General features: G+C 41.8%; 1 protein-coding gene across 1 annotated transcript in view; it reads left to right on the top strand.

Annotated features, from left to right (window-relative positions):
• The window catches only part of LOC120986379 (G2/mitotic-specific cyclin-B2-like), a 40,125-nt gene extending 24,326 nt beyond the window's left edge, over positions 1-15,799 (top strand). Inside the window, exons 7-9 of the mRNA XM_040414920.1 lie at positions 2,940-3,080; positions 9,290-9,400; positions 15,686-15,799. Of these exons, the coding sequence (XP_040270854.1) occupies positions 2,940-3,080; positions 9,290-9,400; positions 15,686-15,799 (366 nt within the window). The remainder of the gene's footprint in view (positions 1-2,939; positions 3,081-9,289; positions 9,401-15,685) is intronic.
• The last annotated feature ends 2,006 nt before the right edge of the window (positions 15,800-17,805 follow it).

Genomic DNA, 17,805 nt, shown 5'->3' with positions numbered 1-17,805 from the left:
CTAACTGCAGCACACTAGGGGCTCTGACTGCTCTCCTTATATACAGTTTTTGCTAGACTAGAACCTTCTAGTGGGAGGGGTGGAGTGGAGAAACTCAGCACAAACAGATACATTGTTTCAGCTCCCGTCTGGTATAGACTTACATTAAAGCTTCAATGATACTCAATGGCAATGACACAGCAGGTTTTCTAGACAAAAACAAGTTTCCAGAAATAACAACATAGCTAAAACCAGACATTTAAAAGGTCAGGCTGTCTGCTTTTTGGTGGTAAACAAGTCTGGGTTTTTCCCTCCAAAACATGGTCGTCTATAAACCCTATGGCAGCTGTGGAAAATTACCCGCTTCTCAATCAAAGCTCTAACAGTGTCTCAGTATTAATTAACCCTTTCCACAGAGCCATGTAAATAGTGATAATGAACAGTATATATATCACACAATTTTTTTTTTATATATAATGCTGTAACACTAATAAACAGTATAAATTAACCCTTTTATGATAAAGTAAAAAGTTTTAACTTTGCATAGGGGATATAGGCAAATGTCAAAGTACTCCCTGCTCTAGGGCACTACATACACAGCTTGCATTGTAGTGTGTGATGGTAAAGTCATGTGTGATCTACAGCCAAGAATGCAACAGGGGAATCCATGGTGATTTTAAGTGGTTATATATATATATATATATATATATATATATATTTTTTTTAGGTTTTGACACTTCATTTATTTCAATGGTAGATTCAGTGTGGATTCCACACAAAGATAGATCATAGTGCTTATTTTTTTTTTTCCTTTCTTTTTTCTTCCATGTGGTGCTGCTTCCAGTCAAAATGAATGAGAGGCTGTTTGGAGGAACTTTTTGGGGCTGATTCAATATGGAAAATGCAGCACAAAACTGTGCGAGAGCGTTTTTTTTTTTTTTTTTTTTTAAAGCGCCAATCCCCACTTTACTTAGGCCCAGGACAGTGTTATACATAAAGTAAAAAAATGCATTCATCTTCTTCCTGCCGCTCCATTCCAGTTCCCAGTATGTAAAGTTCAGGATGGGCTTACATATGCTGCTGCAGCCATTCACTGGCCTTAATGGTAAAATGTCTCCAAGCTGTAGTGCAGTGAATGGCTGCAGTTCACATAAACCCCTCCTACTTTATGTAACACTGTCCAGTGCCTATTTAAAATGGGGATTGAGGCTGGAAAAGTCCTTTTTAAGGGTGCATTCACACGACCATATGTATTTTGTGGTCTGAAAAACTCAGCAAAAAATGCTGAAGACATCTTTGTTGCATCTGTTTTTGTTTAATTTTTTGCAGTCCCATTGTAACAATGCCTATTCTTGTCCACAATAAGAAATCAGTTGATGTAAGATACAGTGAATTTATTAAGAGGCACATGGCTGCTAATTTTATGGCATCTTTGTATGCTGTCTGTGCATACATGGCATATATTTCAGATGCAATTTATGCCTGTGTTCTGGCATAAATTATGGTAAATGTATAGGGCTGAGGAGGCCCTGCCCCTTTCCCCTAGACCCTGCCCATCTTTAAAAAAAGAAATAAAATAAAAGTGCTGTAAGTGGTGGAATTGTAAAGTTTGTAGTTTTTTTTCTTCTTCTGCAGACTGTGTATTTTGCACAAATATTTGTTTATTTTACCACCAGAAGGTCTCATGCACATTTTTGTATCAGTGTCTGATCTGCATTTTAGTCAATGGGTTCACAAGTCATGATGTCATCTATGTTCTGCAGACCTGAATTTTTCAGACTGCAAAATGGATATGGTCATGTACATAAGGCCTAACTGGTATACAGCTTTATTACATGTGCACAGCAGTTGTGACTAACATATACTACATATTAACCCCTTAATGACCGCTGATATGCTTTTTTTAAATTTCTTTACAGAAGTCATTTAGTGATGGCTATAGTCATTCTGGGCCACCACCTTTTTATGGCTGGCTAGTGTGAGTGCTGCATGGGACTCCTGTACAGCAAAGAACAGAAACTTGGCTCTTGTATGACAGACTGGCTCCTGCTCTAAAGCCCTGGATCAGACAAGCCAATCTCGGCTGTTTAACCCCTTATATACTGTGGTCAGTAGCGACCGTAGCATCTCAGTGGGCCTAATGGAGGGGGCTCACTCTGTCACTCATCGGCCCCACTGCAAATAAGATTGTGGGGTCCTGATGTCTTAACAAGGCAGTTGGGGGTCCCTTGAAGGCCCTCAGGTCTTCTCTCTAGGTCAGAGGCGCAACTTAATAGATTGCCTGTCAGTTTCTACTGACAGCATAATACACTGTGCTACATAAGTAGTACAGTATACTATGTGAGTGATCAAAGGTTCCCTTGTGGGACTGATAATGGTAAAATCAAGAATTAAACAGTGTTGAATATTCAAGTTAAAAAAGTGCCTTTTTCCATGAAAGTAATGCTTTTTCAATAGAAAAAATAATTAAATCTCCTCCAAATATTTGGTATCTTCACATCTGTAAAGACCCGAACTATCTGTAATTTATCCTGCACAGTGAACACCGTACGAAAAAAATCCCAAAAATTGTATTTTTGCTTATCTGCCACCAAAAAGACAGAGTTAAAGGTGATCAAAAATTATCCATGAAAACAAGTCATCTGTCAATAATCAAGCCCTCACACCGCTCTGTAGAAGGAAAATAAAAGCTATTGGTCTTGGAATACAGCAAAGTGATTATTATATTTTTTTTAAAGTTTTATTGTACAAAAGTAGTAAAACTTAGTAGTCAAAAACTGTTTGGTATTGCTGTAATTGAACTGTGCAACTTCAGCCTTACTGCACACTTTTCATGATGCAGAATTCTATTTATTAGTAGAAATGAAGCTTGAGAAACCGGTTTGACATTCTTTACAGGCACCTTGTTTTATGTTCACTTTTTATACAATAAATCCTATGTGTAAATGTTCCTCTTCTAGGCAGAGGCAGAGCACCACACTCTTGCAAAATACCTTATGGAACTTACCTTGATGGACTATGACATGGTTCACTATAGGCCTTCCATTGTAGCAGCAGCGTCCCTGTGCTTGACACAAAAAGTGCTTAACTGGAGAACTTGGGTAAGTAGCAAGTATTAAAGTGCCCACAGCATTGCCATGAAACAGAAGATTCATACTGGCATGCTCTGCCCCGTTCTGGTCCTCTGCGCTATTCCCGCTGTCTCAATCTTATAGTCCCGGCACTGTTTACATCCAGCTGACTATGGGATTGGTCACATGCTTCACTCCAGCCAATGACTGGCTTCAGTAGTGATGTGGCTACAAGCAGTACATTGCTGCTGAAGCCAGTCATATACAGTCTTGTGAAAAAATTAGGACACCCTTTGAAAGCATGTGGTTTTTTGTAACATTTTTAATAAATGGTTATTTCATCTCCGTTTCAACAATACAGAGAGATTAAAGTAATCCGACTAAACAAAGAAAACTGAAGAAAAGTCTTTTCAAGATCTTCTGTAAATGTCATTCTACAAAAATGCCTATTCTAACTGAGGAAAAAGATAGGACACCCTTGCCCCTAATAGCGAGTGTTACCTCCTTTGGCTGAAATAACTGCAGTGAGACGGTTCTTGTAGCCATCTACCAGTCTTCAACATCGGTCTGAGGAAATTTTACCCCACTCCTCAATGCAGAACTTTTTCAGCTGTGAGATGTTTGAGGGGTTTCTTGCACGTACAGCCCTTTTCAAGTCACCCCACAGCATCTCAATGGGATTCAAATCTGGACTTTGACTTGGCCATTCCAGGACTCTCCATTTCTTCTTTTTCAGCCAATCTTTGGTTGATTTACTAGTATGTTTTGGGTCATTGTCATGTTGCATGGTCCAGTTCCGCTTCAGCTTTAATTTTCTAACTGATGGTCTCACATGTTCTTCAAGCACCTTCTGATACACAGTAGAATTCATCGTGGATTCTATGATGGTGAGCTGACCAGGTCCTGCTGCAGCAAAGCAGCCCCAAACCATGACACTTCCACCTCCATGCTTCACAGTTGGTATGAGGTTCTTTTCTTGGAATGCTGTGTTTGGTTTACGCCAAACATGTCCTCTGCTGTTGTGTCCAAATAATTCAATTTTGGACTCATCTGTCCAAAGAACATTATTCCAGAAGTCCTGGTCTTTGTCAACTTTATCGCTGGCAAATGTCAGTCTGGCCTCGATGTTTCTCTTGGAAAGCAAAGGTTTCCTCCTTGCACACCTCCCATGCAAGTTAAACTTGTACAGTCTCTTTCTGATTGTAGAGGCATGTACTTCTACATCAACAGTAGCCAGAGCCTGCTGTAGTTCTCGAGATGACACTTTAGGGTTTTTGGATACCTCTTTTAGCATCTTGCGGTCTGCTCTTGGGGTGAACTTGCTGGGGCGACCAGTCCTGGGCATGTTGGCAGTTGTTTTGAAAGCCCTCCACTTGTAGACTATCTTCCGGACAGTGGAATGGCTGATTTCAAAATCTTTTGAGATCTTTTTAAATCCCTTCCCAGACTCATAGGCTGCTACAATCTTTTTTCTGAAGTCCTCTGACAGCTCTTTTGCTCTCACCATGGTGCTCACTCTCACTTCAACAGTCAGGAGCACACCAAACTAAATGTCTGAGGTTTAAATAGGGAAAGCCTCATTCAACATGCAGAGTAACGATCTACTAATTATGTGCACCTGGTGTGATATACCTGTGTGAGATCTGAGCCAATTTAAGAGGGAATACATGTGAGGGTGTCCTATCTTTTTCCTCAGTTAGAATAGGCATTTTTGTAGAATGACATTTACAGAAGATCTTGAAAAGACTTTTCTTCAGTTTTCTTTGTTTAGTTGGATTACTTTAATCTCTCTGTATTGTTGAAACGGAGATGAAATAACCATTTATTAAAAATGTTACAAAAAACCACATGCTTTCAAAGGGTGTCCTAATTTTTTCACATGACTGTATATACACTCACCTAAAGAATTATTAGGAACACCTGTTCTATTTCTCATTAATGCAATTATCTAGTCAACCAATCACATGGCAGTTGCTTCAATGCATTTAGGGGGGTGGTCCTGGTCAAGACAATCTCCTGATCTCCAAACTGAATGTCAGAATGGGAAAGAAAGGTGATTTAAGCAATTTTGAGCGTGGCATGGTTGTTGGTGCCAGACGGGCCGGTCTGAGTATTTCACAATCTGCTCAGTTACTGGGATTTTCACGCACAACCATTTCTAGGGTTTACAAAGAATGGTGTGAAAAGGGAAAAACATCCAGTATGCGGCAGTCCTGTGGGCGAAAATGCCTTGTGGATGCTAGAGGTCAGAGGAGAATGGGCCGACTGATTCAAGTTGATAGAAGAGCAACGTTGACTGAAATAACCACTCGTTACAACCGAGGTATGCAGCAAAGCATTTGTGAAGCCACAACACGCACAACCTTGAGGCGGATGGGCTACAACAGCAGAAGACCCCACCGGGTACCACTCATCTCCACTACAAATAGGAAAAAGAGGCTACAATTTGCACGAGCTCACCAAAATTGGACTGTTGAAGACTGGAAAAATGTTGCCTGGTCTGACGAGTCTCGATTTCTGTTGAGACATTCAAATGGTAGAGTCCGAATTTGGCGTAAACAGAATGAGAACATGTATCCATCATGCCTTGTTACCACTGTGCAGGCTGGTGGTGGTGGTGTAATGGTGTGGGGGATGTTTTCTGGGCACACTTTAGGCTCCTTAGTGCCAATTGGGCATCGTTTAAATGCCACGGGCTACCTGAGCATTGTTTCTGACCATGTCCATCCCTTCATGACCACCATGTACCCATCCTCTGATGGCTACTTCCAGCAGGATAATGCACCATGTCACAAAGCTTGAATCATTTCAAATTGTTTTCTTGAACATGACAATGAGTTCACTGTACTAAAATGGCCCCCACAGTCACCAGATCTCAACCCAATAGAGCATCTTTGGGATGTGGTGGAACGGGAGCTTCGTGCCCTGGATGTGCATCCCTCAAATCTCCATCAACTGCAAGATGCTATCCTATCAATATGGGCCAACATTTCTAAAGAATGCTATCAGCACCTTGTGGAATCAATACCACGTAGAATTAAGGCAGTTCTGAAGGCAAAAGGGTGTCCAACACCGTATTAGTATGGTGTTCCTAATAATTCTTTATGCTTCATCTAATTCTGATCATGATGCACCATATCTTATCCTTTTGTGAACAGTACAACTCAAATAAAAAAATATTTACTCGTCACTGGATTTTTAGTCTCTTTCAAAAAAAAAAATAAATAATAATTATATATTCGTACAGACCAAAAGTTTAGACACACCTTCTCATTCAAAGAGTTTTCTTTATTTTCATGACTATGAAAATTGTAGATTCACACTGAAGGCATCAAAACTATGAATTAACACATGTGGAATTATATACATAACAAACAAGTGTGAAACAACTGAAAATATGTCATATTCTAGGTTCTTCAAAGTAGCCACCTTTTGCTTTGATTACTGCTTTGCACACTCTTGGCATTCTCTTGATGAGCTTCAAGAGGTAGTCCCCTGAAATGGTCTTCCAACAGTCTTGAAGGAGTTCCCAGAGATGCTTAGCACTTGTTGGCCCTTTTGCCTTCACTCTGCGGTCCAGCTCACCCCAAACCATCTCGATTGGGTTCAGGTCCGGTGACTGTGGAGGCCAGGTCATCTGGCGCAGCACCCCATCACTCTCCTTTATGGTCAAATAGCCCTTACTTTCAAAGTTTTCCCAATTTTTCGGCTGACTGACCTTCATTTCTTAAAGTAATGATAGCCACTCGTTTTTCTTTACTTAGCTGCTTTTTTCTTGCCATAATACCAATTCTAACAGTCTATTCAGTAGGACTATCAGCTGTGTATCCACTTGACTTCTCCTCAACGCAACTGATGGTCCCAACCCCATTTATAAGGCAAGAAATCCCACTTATTAAACCTGACAGGGCACACCTGTGAAGGGAAAACCATTTCAGGGGACTACCTCTTGAAGCTCATCAAGAGAATGCCAAGAGTGTGCAAAGCAGTAATCAAAGCAAAAGGTGGCTACTTTGAAGAACCTAGAATATGACATATTTTCAGTTGTTTCACACTTGTTTGTTATGTATATAATTTCTCATGTGTTAATTCATAGTTTTGATGCCTTCAGTGTGAATCTACAATTTTCATAGTCATGAAAATAAAGAAAACTCTTTGAATGATAAGGTGTGCCCAAACTTTTGGTCTGTACTGTGTGTAAAATATATATATATTCTCAAAAAATCGGACTGCACTCCAGACGGTTCTTCAGTAAAACAGAGTGTTTTTATTCACCCATATGGTGGCAAAGAGCGACGTTTCGGCTCGAACATGAGCCTTTCACATGTTTAAGACGAAACGTCGCTCTTTGCCACCATATGGGTGAATAAAAACACTCTGTTTTACTGAAGAACCGTCTGGAGTGCAGTCCGATTTTTTTGCTCTGTATAAGTGGGTAAGCACCTGTTACCATACTTGGACTTTGCACCCGCCTTTTTTCCTCTATACTTTTTTTGGGTGGTGCTGCCAGTGTTTTATTCTGAGATATTTATATATATATATATATATATAAATATATATATATATATATTGTGTAGTTGCTAATGTGCTTACACACTATAGGAAAAGGCACTGGGACTTCGGGAGCATGCATAGTCCAAAACTTATTTCTATAGTGTGCAAGCATGGCCACCATTGATGGATTGCAGGGTGGTCGTGACTATGGAAACGAGCAATGTATAATGTGATGGGGAAAAATGAATCTAGCCAGCAAAGGAGGCAATATGGACAATAATACATTAGTAAGTGCTTTGTATTAACTTTCTCTACTTGATAAATGCCATTTGCTGAAGTGGGACAACCCCTTTTAAATCTAAATTTTAAATATATACTCGCCTAAAGAATTATTAGGAACACCTGTTCTATTTCTCATTTGCCTTCAGAACTGCCTTAATTCTACGTGGCATTGATTCAACAAGGTGCTGATAGCATTCTTTAGAAATGTTGGCCCATATTGATAGGATAGCATCTTGCAGTTGATGGAGATTTGAGGGATGCACATTCAGGGCACGAAGCTCCCGTTCCACCACATCCCAAAGATGCTCTATTGGGTTGAGATCTGGTGACTGTGGGGGCCATTTTAGTACAGTGAACTCATTGTCATGTTCAAGAAACCAATTTGAAATGATTTGAGCTTTGTGACATGGTGCATTATCCTGCTGGAAGTAGCCATCAGAGGATGGGTACATGGTGGTCATGAAGGGATGGACATGGTCAGAAACAATGCTCAGGTAGCCCGTGGCATTTAAACGATGCCCAATTGGCACTAAGGGGCCTAAAGTGTGCCCAGAAAACATCCCCCACACCATTACACCACCAGCCTGCACAGTGGTAACAAGGCATGATGGATACATGTTCTCATTCTGTTTACGCCAAATTCGGACTCTACCATTTGAATGTCTCAACAGAAATCGAGACTCATCAGACCAGGCAACATTTTTCCAGTCTTCAACAGTCCAATTTTGGTGAGCTCGTGCAAATTGTAGCCTCTTTTTTCCTATGTGTAGTGGAGATGAGTGGTACCCGGTGGGGTCTTCTGCTGTTGTAGCCCATCCGCCTCAAGGTTGTGCGTGTTGTGGCTTCACAAATGCTTTGCTGCATACCTCGGTTGTAACGAGTGGTTATTTCGGTCAACGTTGCTCTTCTATCAGCTTGAATCAGTCGGCCCATTCTCCTCTGACCTCTAGCATCCACAAGGCATTTTTGCCCACAGGACTGCCGCATACTGGATGTTTTTCCCTTTTCACACCATTCTTTGTAAACCCTAGAAATGGTTGTGCGTGAAAATCCCAGTAACTGAGCAGATTGTGAAATACTCAGACCGGCCCGTCTGGCACCAACAACCATGCCATGCTCAAAATTGCTTAAATCACCTTTCTTTCCCGTTCTGACATTCAGTTTGGAGTTCAGGAGATTGTCTGGACCAGGACCACCCCCCTAAATGCATTGAAGCAACTGCCATGTGATTGGTTGACTAGATAATTGCATTAATAAGAAATAGAACAGGTGTTCCTAATAATTCTTTAGGTGAGTGTGTAATATATATATATATATATATATATATATATATATATATATATATATATATATTTATTATTTATTTATTTATTAATTAATATAATCCCATTTGGGCTACAAATGTCTTGAGTGGTCTTTGAGGTATGAACCATGTGAGATCACCTCTCTGCTTTCTTGCACAGGATGCCACAGTCCAGCATTTCACTGGCTACACTGAAGAAAATCTTCTGCCAGTCATGCAGCATATAGCAAAGAATGTAGTCAAGGTCAACAACAACATGACAAAATTTGCTGTAAGTGTCTAATGTAACTTTACTATAAATGTAAAGAAGTTCAGAAAGCCAGCGTCTAAACCCTAGTTTGCTGGTCTACTATGGCAATTTTGTTGGTGCAGGGTTGATCATGTGGCTGTGATTTATACTGGGTAAAAAGCATGTCCCTCTGTGATTTTGGCTGAAAAACCATCCACTCTGTCTTTCTAATCTGTTTGTTTGCTTTAAAAGGCTAGTGTGAAAGTCCATAACAATCCAGGATGCATGACAATCATGTTGGGCAACAATGATGTTCCCCACCAGCAGGGAGGAGTTGGCCCCTTGCTCGCAGCAAGGAGAGTCCTGATGGAAATGATTATTGGTGACTGTTTGCCGATTTGCTTATAATAAAAAAGTGCCCCCATACACACAGACTATTGTTGGGTGGACCCATTGTTTTCAGTGGGACCTGCTGAAAATCTAAAGGTGGATTTACATGGCCCGACATTCAGGCAGATTATCAGGAACTGACGTTCTTGCGAACGCTCATTCTAAATGTGCTACTGATCACCCAATGAACGAGAAACGCTTGTTAATTGTGTGACCCTGTCGTTCGTGCAGGCACGTAAATGATCTTTTCTGGGCAGCAGATCATGTGGTCTAAACGGTGATCTGCTGCCCAGAAACAATGCAGCTCTATGAGGACAAGCGGGCAGACTAGCTTTGGGAAAGAATGCTTCCTTCCTGACAATTGCAGGCTCCTAGCCTTAAGACGGGCTTACAAGGGCCTATCTTCACACTTGCGCAGTCGTTGCACGCAGCAGTTTTTCTCTGGCCAAATTTCGTCATTTATGCTGAGGAGCGGCTGGATCCCATTATAGTCAACGGGGTCCGGCAAGTGCCCTCCCTATCCAGTTATGCCGGATCCGGAGAACACCTGCAAGATTTCTCTGCCGGATAGTTTTGCTGCAAGTGTGAAGCTAGCTTTACATGTATAGGCAGCTGCTGACTTTCCCTCCCTTCCCCCAACAGATGATGGGAGAGAAGGATCAACATTTAAGAAGCTAGTAATGATAGTATATGTAGTGGGAATTGTTTTATTGTATTAAAGTGTGGAAAATGACAGACGATGGCAGTCGGATGAGAAGGTTGATTAGGCTTGATATGGAGCTGCATAGAAGAGAGAAGGGCTAGATGTCGCAGAGAGTGATAGGAGAAGCCTGGTATGGCAGAGATAAGTAGTGTAATCCCTGAGTGGCTGAGATAATTAGGAGACATGATAGTACAAAACAAATGAATGATGATGTAACAGCCTGTATCTTAGAATGTATACAAATTTGTACTGTTCAAGAGATGTGCCACTCCTTGCAACAGAAAGTTGTCTGTGTCTTTAAGATAGACAGTCACTGACAGAATGACCTGCATATTAAAAACTCTTCCCAAACGGTGTCTACTGATCCTCCCCTTCAGCCACCTTTCAAACGTCCGATCGCTTCGTTCTCCTATACGATAAGATGCTATCAGCTATGTCTGGCAGTGGCTCTTTCCTCTTCCCATTGCAAATACATACTCACTTGGCCAAGTAAGGCTACTGTCACACTCTCGGCAGGCTTTTCCAGCGCGGGGGGGGGGGGGGGGGGGAGAACAGCCTGCCGGATCAGTGCTAGTGCACCGTGCTGCCGGGAGTCCGCTCCAGCACCATTCGCTATAATGGGGGCGGGCTGGAGGTCCGGCTGCAGCACAGCAAACATTCCAAGAGGCGGCCAGAATAAAACGACGACATGTAGAGTGCACAGCACAGCACTCATCCCAGCATTGACGGGGTCACATAGCATTACATTGATTTATGATGCTATATAACCCTTACAGTTCTGGGATGTGTTAGATGACACTGACATAATGCTGTCAGTGTTAGGCCCCCTGCACACTGTGCACCCCGTGGTCGTGCTGCGGCCCGCAAAATGGGATAGGACATGTTCTATCTTTTTGCGGAACGGAAGTACAGGACGAAACCCCACGGAAGCACTCCGTAGTGCTTCCATAGGGTTCCGTTCCGTGCTTCCATTCTGCATCTCCAGTTTTGCGGACCCATTCAAGTGAATGGGTCCGCATCCATGATGCGGAATGCCTATTGAACGGCACCCGTGTATTGCGGATCCGCAACGGGAAGCACACGTTCGTGTGCAGGGGGCCTTATCCAATATATTCCAGAACTCTAAGGGTTACATGGCATCATAAATCAATATAATGCGATGTGACCCCCGTCAGTGCTGGGAAGTCAGGCCGGAAGCTGCGCTGCGGACTCGCAGCGTGACACACGCTCATCTACAAGGGGCCTAAGTCTGTGGAAGAGTTGAACAGCTAGTGGTTGGCCAACAACCATTGTGTTCAAAGGTGGGTTTTCATTCTGCATGCCCAGCTTGCCTCCTGCCTGAGGAAGAGTTATTCAGATGTATTTGGTATGTCTGTATAAATACTGGAGTTTATACACTCTGGGGTAGACAACACCAGTTTCTCATTAACACAGCCCTAGTCTATATGCCCCCTTTAGAATATATGGGCATCATGGGGGGATGGGGGGTTCCCCTCTAGGGTTCAGAAAGGAGAGATGCTCGGTAAGGGTGGATTCTGCTCTGGGGAATTCAAGATGTCCTTGTAGTGCAAAGATAGCCCCAATGTAATGTTACATCTCCCCTGCAGTGTATTCTCCCACCAAAATCTGTTAATATATTCGATCTCCTTCCCACCCCACACACTCCAGAGCATTTTATAGATGTTTGCTAACTGCTTAAAACCCTAATGGCCACCAAGTAAGCCTGGGGCTACAATGCTTTCAGAAAAGTTTCTGGAAAGTATGACCAAAAACATTTCTGCAACGTGTCTCAAACTTGTTTTAAAGCTGTGATATGGCTGTTGCACCATTTAATATTGAATGCTATGTAGTGGGAAGCTGGAAAATATCCAAACTGGGTGGATTTGGAAGTAAATGCAATTCTGGCATAGTTTTACGGGTTTTGTTTTTATTGTGTTTCCTGTTTAGAGACTACATTTGTATAGTTGTGATACTTAAAATTTGTTTTTCTTTGCATTGCTATATTCTGCTATATCATAACTTTATTATATAATAAGTTTTTATTGATACCATTTAGGAGTGTGTGTGTGTGTGTGACAAACTTTTTTTTTTTTTTTTTTTTTGGGAGGTGAAGCGATGAAAATACAGCAAATTGCCCTTTTTTTTTTTTTTTTTTTTTTTTTTTTTTTAATGTTATTCACTCTAGGGGAAAAATAAGTTTATATTTTAATAGTTCAGACATTAAAACATGGCGATGCTAAATTATATTTAATTTTTTTATATATTTATTTTTATTATGGGAAAAGGGTGATTTAGCATTTTGATATTTCTAAAAACTTCTTTTTTTATATATATATATATATATATATATATATATATTTTTTTTTTATCACACTTCAAGTCCCCCTAGGGGACTTGAACATGAGATGTCTTTCAAATCACTTCTCTCATAAACTGCAGTGATTTAACATGGCAGCCTATGGAAGATTCATTATTTACTATGCCTCCTTTAGAAGGCCTGAGGCTTTCATAGCAACTGAATGGCTCCCTCGATCTTGTTGCCGGGGGAATGCAGCACTCTAGACATTTCACCGCTCAGATGCTGTGGTTGCAATTGACCACTGTATCTTAGGGGTTAAATGTCATTGCTTCAAGGTGTCTGCTGAGCGGGTCCCATCATTTAAGTGTGGACTTTCACTGTACATGTACAGCAGAGGTCCTTATAGAGTTATATACAAAATGGCTATAACATGATGAATTCAAGAGTAATATTTATAATTTTTTTTCTTCAGAAACAATTAAAGCGGTTCTCTAGGAATGATTTAAAATGGCCACCAGCAACCTGTCCAAGAATACGAGCAGGATGGTTGCCTCCCCTTGCAGAGCTGCCTAGGAAGGGTGTGTCCTCACTACACATTCCACTCTGGCCCATGCATATACTACATATTTCTGGAGAGATCAGAAAATGTTTTTTTTCTATATATCTTGGTAGTTTTTAGGCTGCTTTCATATCAATGCTATCAAGATCTGTTGTTCTGCTTTGTTATAGGACCAGAACAACAGAAATAAGAGCGCTGGATCCGTTAAGGAGTCTGGCATTTTACTGGACAAAATCGTCTTGTATGGAGGACTATTCTGTGTGATTTTTTTATTTGACGGAATCTGTGCCTGAGACCCCTGCAATGCAAATGTGAACAGATGCTTAGGGTACTTTCACATTAGGGCTCTTTCACACTTGCGTTGTCCGGATCCGGCATGTACTCCACTTGCCGGAATTACACTCCGGATCCGGAAAAACGCAAGTGTACTGAAAGCATTTGAAGACGGAACCGTCTTCAAAATGCTTTCAGTGTTACTATGACAGCCAGGACGCTATTAAAGTCCTGGCTGCCATAGTAGGAGCGGGGAGCGGTATACTTACAGTCCGTGCGGCTCCCGGGGCGCTCCAGAATGACGTCAGAGCGCCCCATGCGCATGGATGACGTGTCCAATGCGATCACATGATCCATGCGCGTGGGGCGCCCTGACGTCACTCTGGAGCGCCCCGGGAGCCGCACGGACGGTAAGTATACTGCTCCCCCGCTCCCCACTACACTTTACCATGGCTGCCAGGACTTTAGCGTCCCGGCAGCCATGGCAACCATTCAGAAAAAGCTAAATGTCGGCTCCGGCAATGCGCCGAAACGACGTTTAGCTTAAGGCCGGATCCGGATCAATGCCTTTCAATGGGCATTAATTCCGGATCCGGCATTGCGGCAAGTGTTCCAGATTTTTGGCCGGAGCAAAAAGCGCAGCATGCTGCGGTATTTTCTCCGTCCAAAAAACGTTCCGTTCCGGAACTGAAGACATCCTGATGCATCCTTAACGGATTTCACTCCATTCAGAATGCATGGGGATAATCCTGATCAGGATTCTTCCGGCATAGAGCCCCGACGACGGAACTCTATGCCGGAAGAAAAGAACGCAGGTGTGAAAGAGCCCTTAGCGTTTTTCTTTTTCGGCACTGAGTTCCGTCAAAAGGGCTCAATGCCAGAAAAGAACTGATCAGTTTTATCCCCATGCATTCTGAATAGAGAGTAATCCGTTCAGGATGCATCAGGATATCTTCAGTTCAGTCTTTTTGACTGATCAGGCAAAAGATAAAACTGCAGCATGCTACGGTTTTATCTCCGGCCAAAAAAACTAAAGACTTGCCTGTATGCATTTTTTTCCATAGGAATGTATTAGTGCCGGATCCGGCAATCAAAATACCGGAATGCCGGATCCGTTTTGCCGGATGACACCGGAAAGACGGATCCGGCATTTCAATGCATTTTTCTGACTGATCAGGTATTTTTAAGACTGATCAGGATCCTGATCAGTCTTAACAAATACCATCAGTTGGCATACGTTTTGCCGGATCCGGCAGGCAGTTTCGGCGATGGAACTGCTTGCCGGATCACTCTGCCGAAAGTGTGAAAGTAGCCTAAGGCCGAATGGACACGGCCGTGTTCCGCGGCCGAGAGCGGTCCGTGGTATGCCAGGCTGGATTCCTGCTCAGAGCAGGAGCACACAGCATCATTGGTTGCTATGACGCCGTGCGCTTCATGTCGCCGCTGCACTACAGTAATACACTCGTATGATCTATACGAGTGTATTACTGTACAGCAGCGGCGGCATGAAGCGCACGGCGTTATAGCAACCAATGTTTGTAAAATCAGTTTTGAATACCTTGAGGGGTGTAGTTTCTAGAATGGGGTATTTTTGGGTGGTTTCTATCATGTAAGCTTCACAAAGTGACTTCAGACCTGAACTGGTCCTTGAAAAGTTGGTTTTTGAAAATTTCTGAGAAATTTCAAGATTTACTTCTAAACTTCTAAGCCTTGTAACGTCCCCCAAAAATAAAATGTCATCCCCAAAATGATCCTAACATGAAGAAGACATATGGGAAATGTAAAGTAATTATTTTTATAGGTATTAATATGTATTATAGGAGTAGAGAAATTGAAACTTGGAAATTTGCTAATTTCTCCCAATTTTTGGCAAATTTTGGTATTTTTTTATAAATAAAAATGAATATTTTTTTTACTGCATTTTACCAGTGTCATGAAGTACAATATGTGACGAAAAAACAATCTCAGAATGGCCTGGATAAGTCAAAGCGTTTTTAAAGTTATCACCACATAAAGTGACACTGGTCAGATTTGCAAAAAATGGCCTGGTCCTGAAGGTGAAAATGAGCATAGCTATAACCTTGCTTACGTTTTTTTTTCCAGTATGTTAAGAACAAATATTCAAGCCGAAAACTACATTGGATCAGCACCATCTCTCAGCTGAACTCTGAAGTCATATTACGTCTCGCTGCCCCTCTTCTGTCTGCTATGCAGTAGCTTGATGGATGTAATGGCTGCTGTTTTTTATTAACCATTGGTAACTACTGTATATAGCTTTTATTCCTTATTATAAATAAAAATATCTAAAAATATATTCTCAACCTTGGATCAGAGGTTGTGTACATTAATGATCAATAAATACTTAAAATACTAAATAAAAAAAAGTAGAAATTGTGATTTTCTTTTTATTTTATTTTTTCTCCTTATCTGTATTAGTAGAAGGATAAGGGATGACTATTACTTCCTACCAGTGGGACCACCATCGATCATGAAAACAGAGTGCACAATGCCTCCCCATTTAGTTCTATGGGTCTGCTGGAGATAGCCGAATACAGCGCTCCGCTATTTCCTGCAGGTCCATAGAGACGAATGGAGCAGCAGTGAAATTGCTGCAATAACCCATTTAAAACCGCCTCTTTATTGGTGCCAGGGTGTGGGCAGATAATAGAAAATAAACCAGTGGACAGTCCAAAAACAACTTGAACAGTGGTGGATCAGAACAGCTGGCTTGCCTTGCACTGGACTGGCCTTGGGGTGATATTGGATTTGAAGCAGTATTCTGTTATAACAAGTTAACCCTACCCACTGGAGAGGGGATACTATCCACTCGAATCTCTACCAATCATGAGAAGAGGGAACCAAAGTCCCCCTTCTGAATGGAGAGTTGGTTGAGTGTGCTCACTGCCACTCCATTCCTCTCTATGGGACTGCCAGAGATTGCAGAATACAGCACTTGACCAATCTCCGGCAGTCCCGTAGACTTTGCATGGAATGGTGGTGTGCATGCTTCATAGCTCTCCATTCAGATAAACCCTATCTTATGATGGGTGGTAGTCCCAGTGGTCAGACCACCTTTGTCTAACGGGTATTCCCTGCCCAGTGGATAGGGCATAACTTGTTAAAAGTGGTACGTGGGTTACAACTATCATGGTACTGTTGATGCAAGTATGATCATTAAAAATGTCAGTGCATGTGGTGATGCAATCGCGCCTGCTAAAATCATGATCAAACATGCAATCCAACTTTATTTTTAAATTTTAATTTATTTTTAAGACTCAAAAACTTAAACCACATCAATGTCTTGCGTCAGAACTACACAAATGTGATTTTTGGTAACTTTATGGACCCAGCCTTAAAAGGGTTTTCTTAGAATGGGAGCCCATTTTCATATGGCAGCGTGCAGCGTGCAGAACCTTAAAATAAGAACTGGAAGTGGTGGCCTTTCACATAACAAATAGAGGGGTCACGATTAGGGATTTGGGGTTGTTTCATCCAATAATTGCGATCTATGGTATCGGACAACAAACTCTATGAAGTCTGATATTGCAGTTGTACCATATGCCTCCTACTTATTGGTTATCTACTCAGCTGTGTTAGTAAATGACATACAGAGTATGACCATGGATTTGGACTTAAAGGGGTTGTTAGCTTTTTTTTTTTTTTATATTGATGACCTATCCTCCTGATAGAGGTTCAACTCCCAACACCCCTTGCAGATCAGCTGTACGAAGAGAACCCAGTGGTCATACCTGCTCCCCATTGCAATTGCAGTTGTGAACAGTGTAATTACAACTCTGCTGTCCCATTTACTTCAATGGCATGGCTCTGTAATATTCACTTGAACAGACTGAGCCATCCCGTAGAAGTGAATAGGACAGCTTAGGCTACTTTCACACAGTGTTTTCAATTCCGCTAGTGAGAGCCGTCATAGGATCTCCATAGCAGAAGAAAACGATTCAGTTTTGTCCCCATTCATTGTCAATGGGGAGAAAACTGAACGAAACGGAGTGCACCAAAATGCATTCCGTTCCGTTTGGTTGCGTCTCCGTCGCATTCTTACCGTGTGGGAAGCCACTAAGTGGACTCTGTGGGATTAGAGGCATGGCTTAAAGTAAAAAACAAAATAAAAATACCGCACAGAGCTACATCCCATTGGTGTTCTCCCTTACATTTGCGGCTCAAACCTTCACCTGACAGCAGACCCAGGTATGTGGACCTTTATA

This window comes from Bufo bufo, chromosome 1, assembly GCF_905171765.1.
Source record: "Bufo bufo chromosome 1, aBufBuf1.1, whole genome shotgun sequence".
Lineage (NCBI taxonomy): Eukaryota > Metazoa > Chordata > Amphibia > Anura > Bufonidae > Bufo > Bufo bufo.
This window is presented reverse-complemented; position numbering and strand designations above follow the sequence as displayed.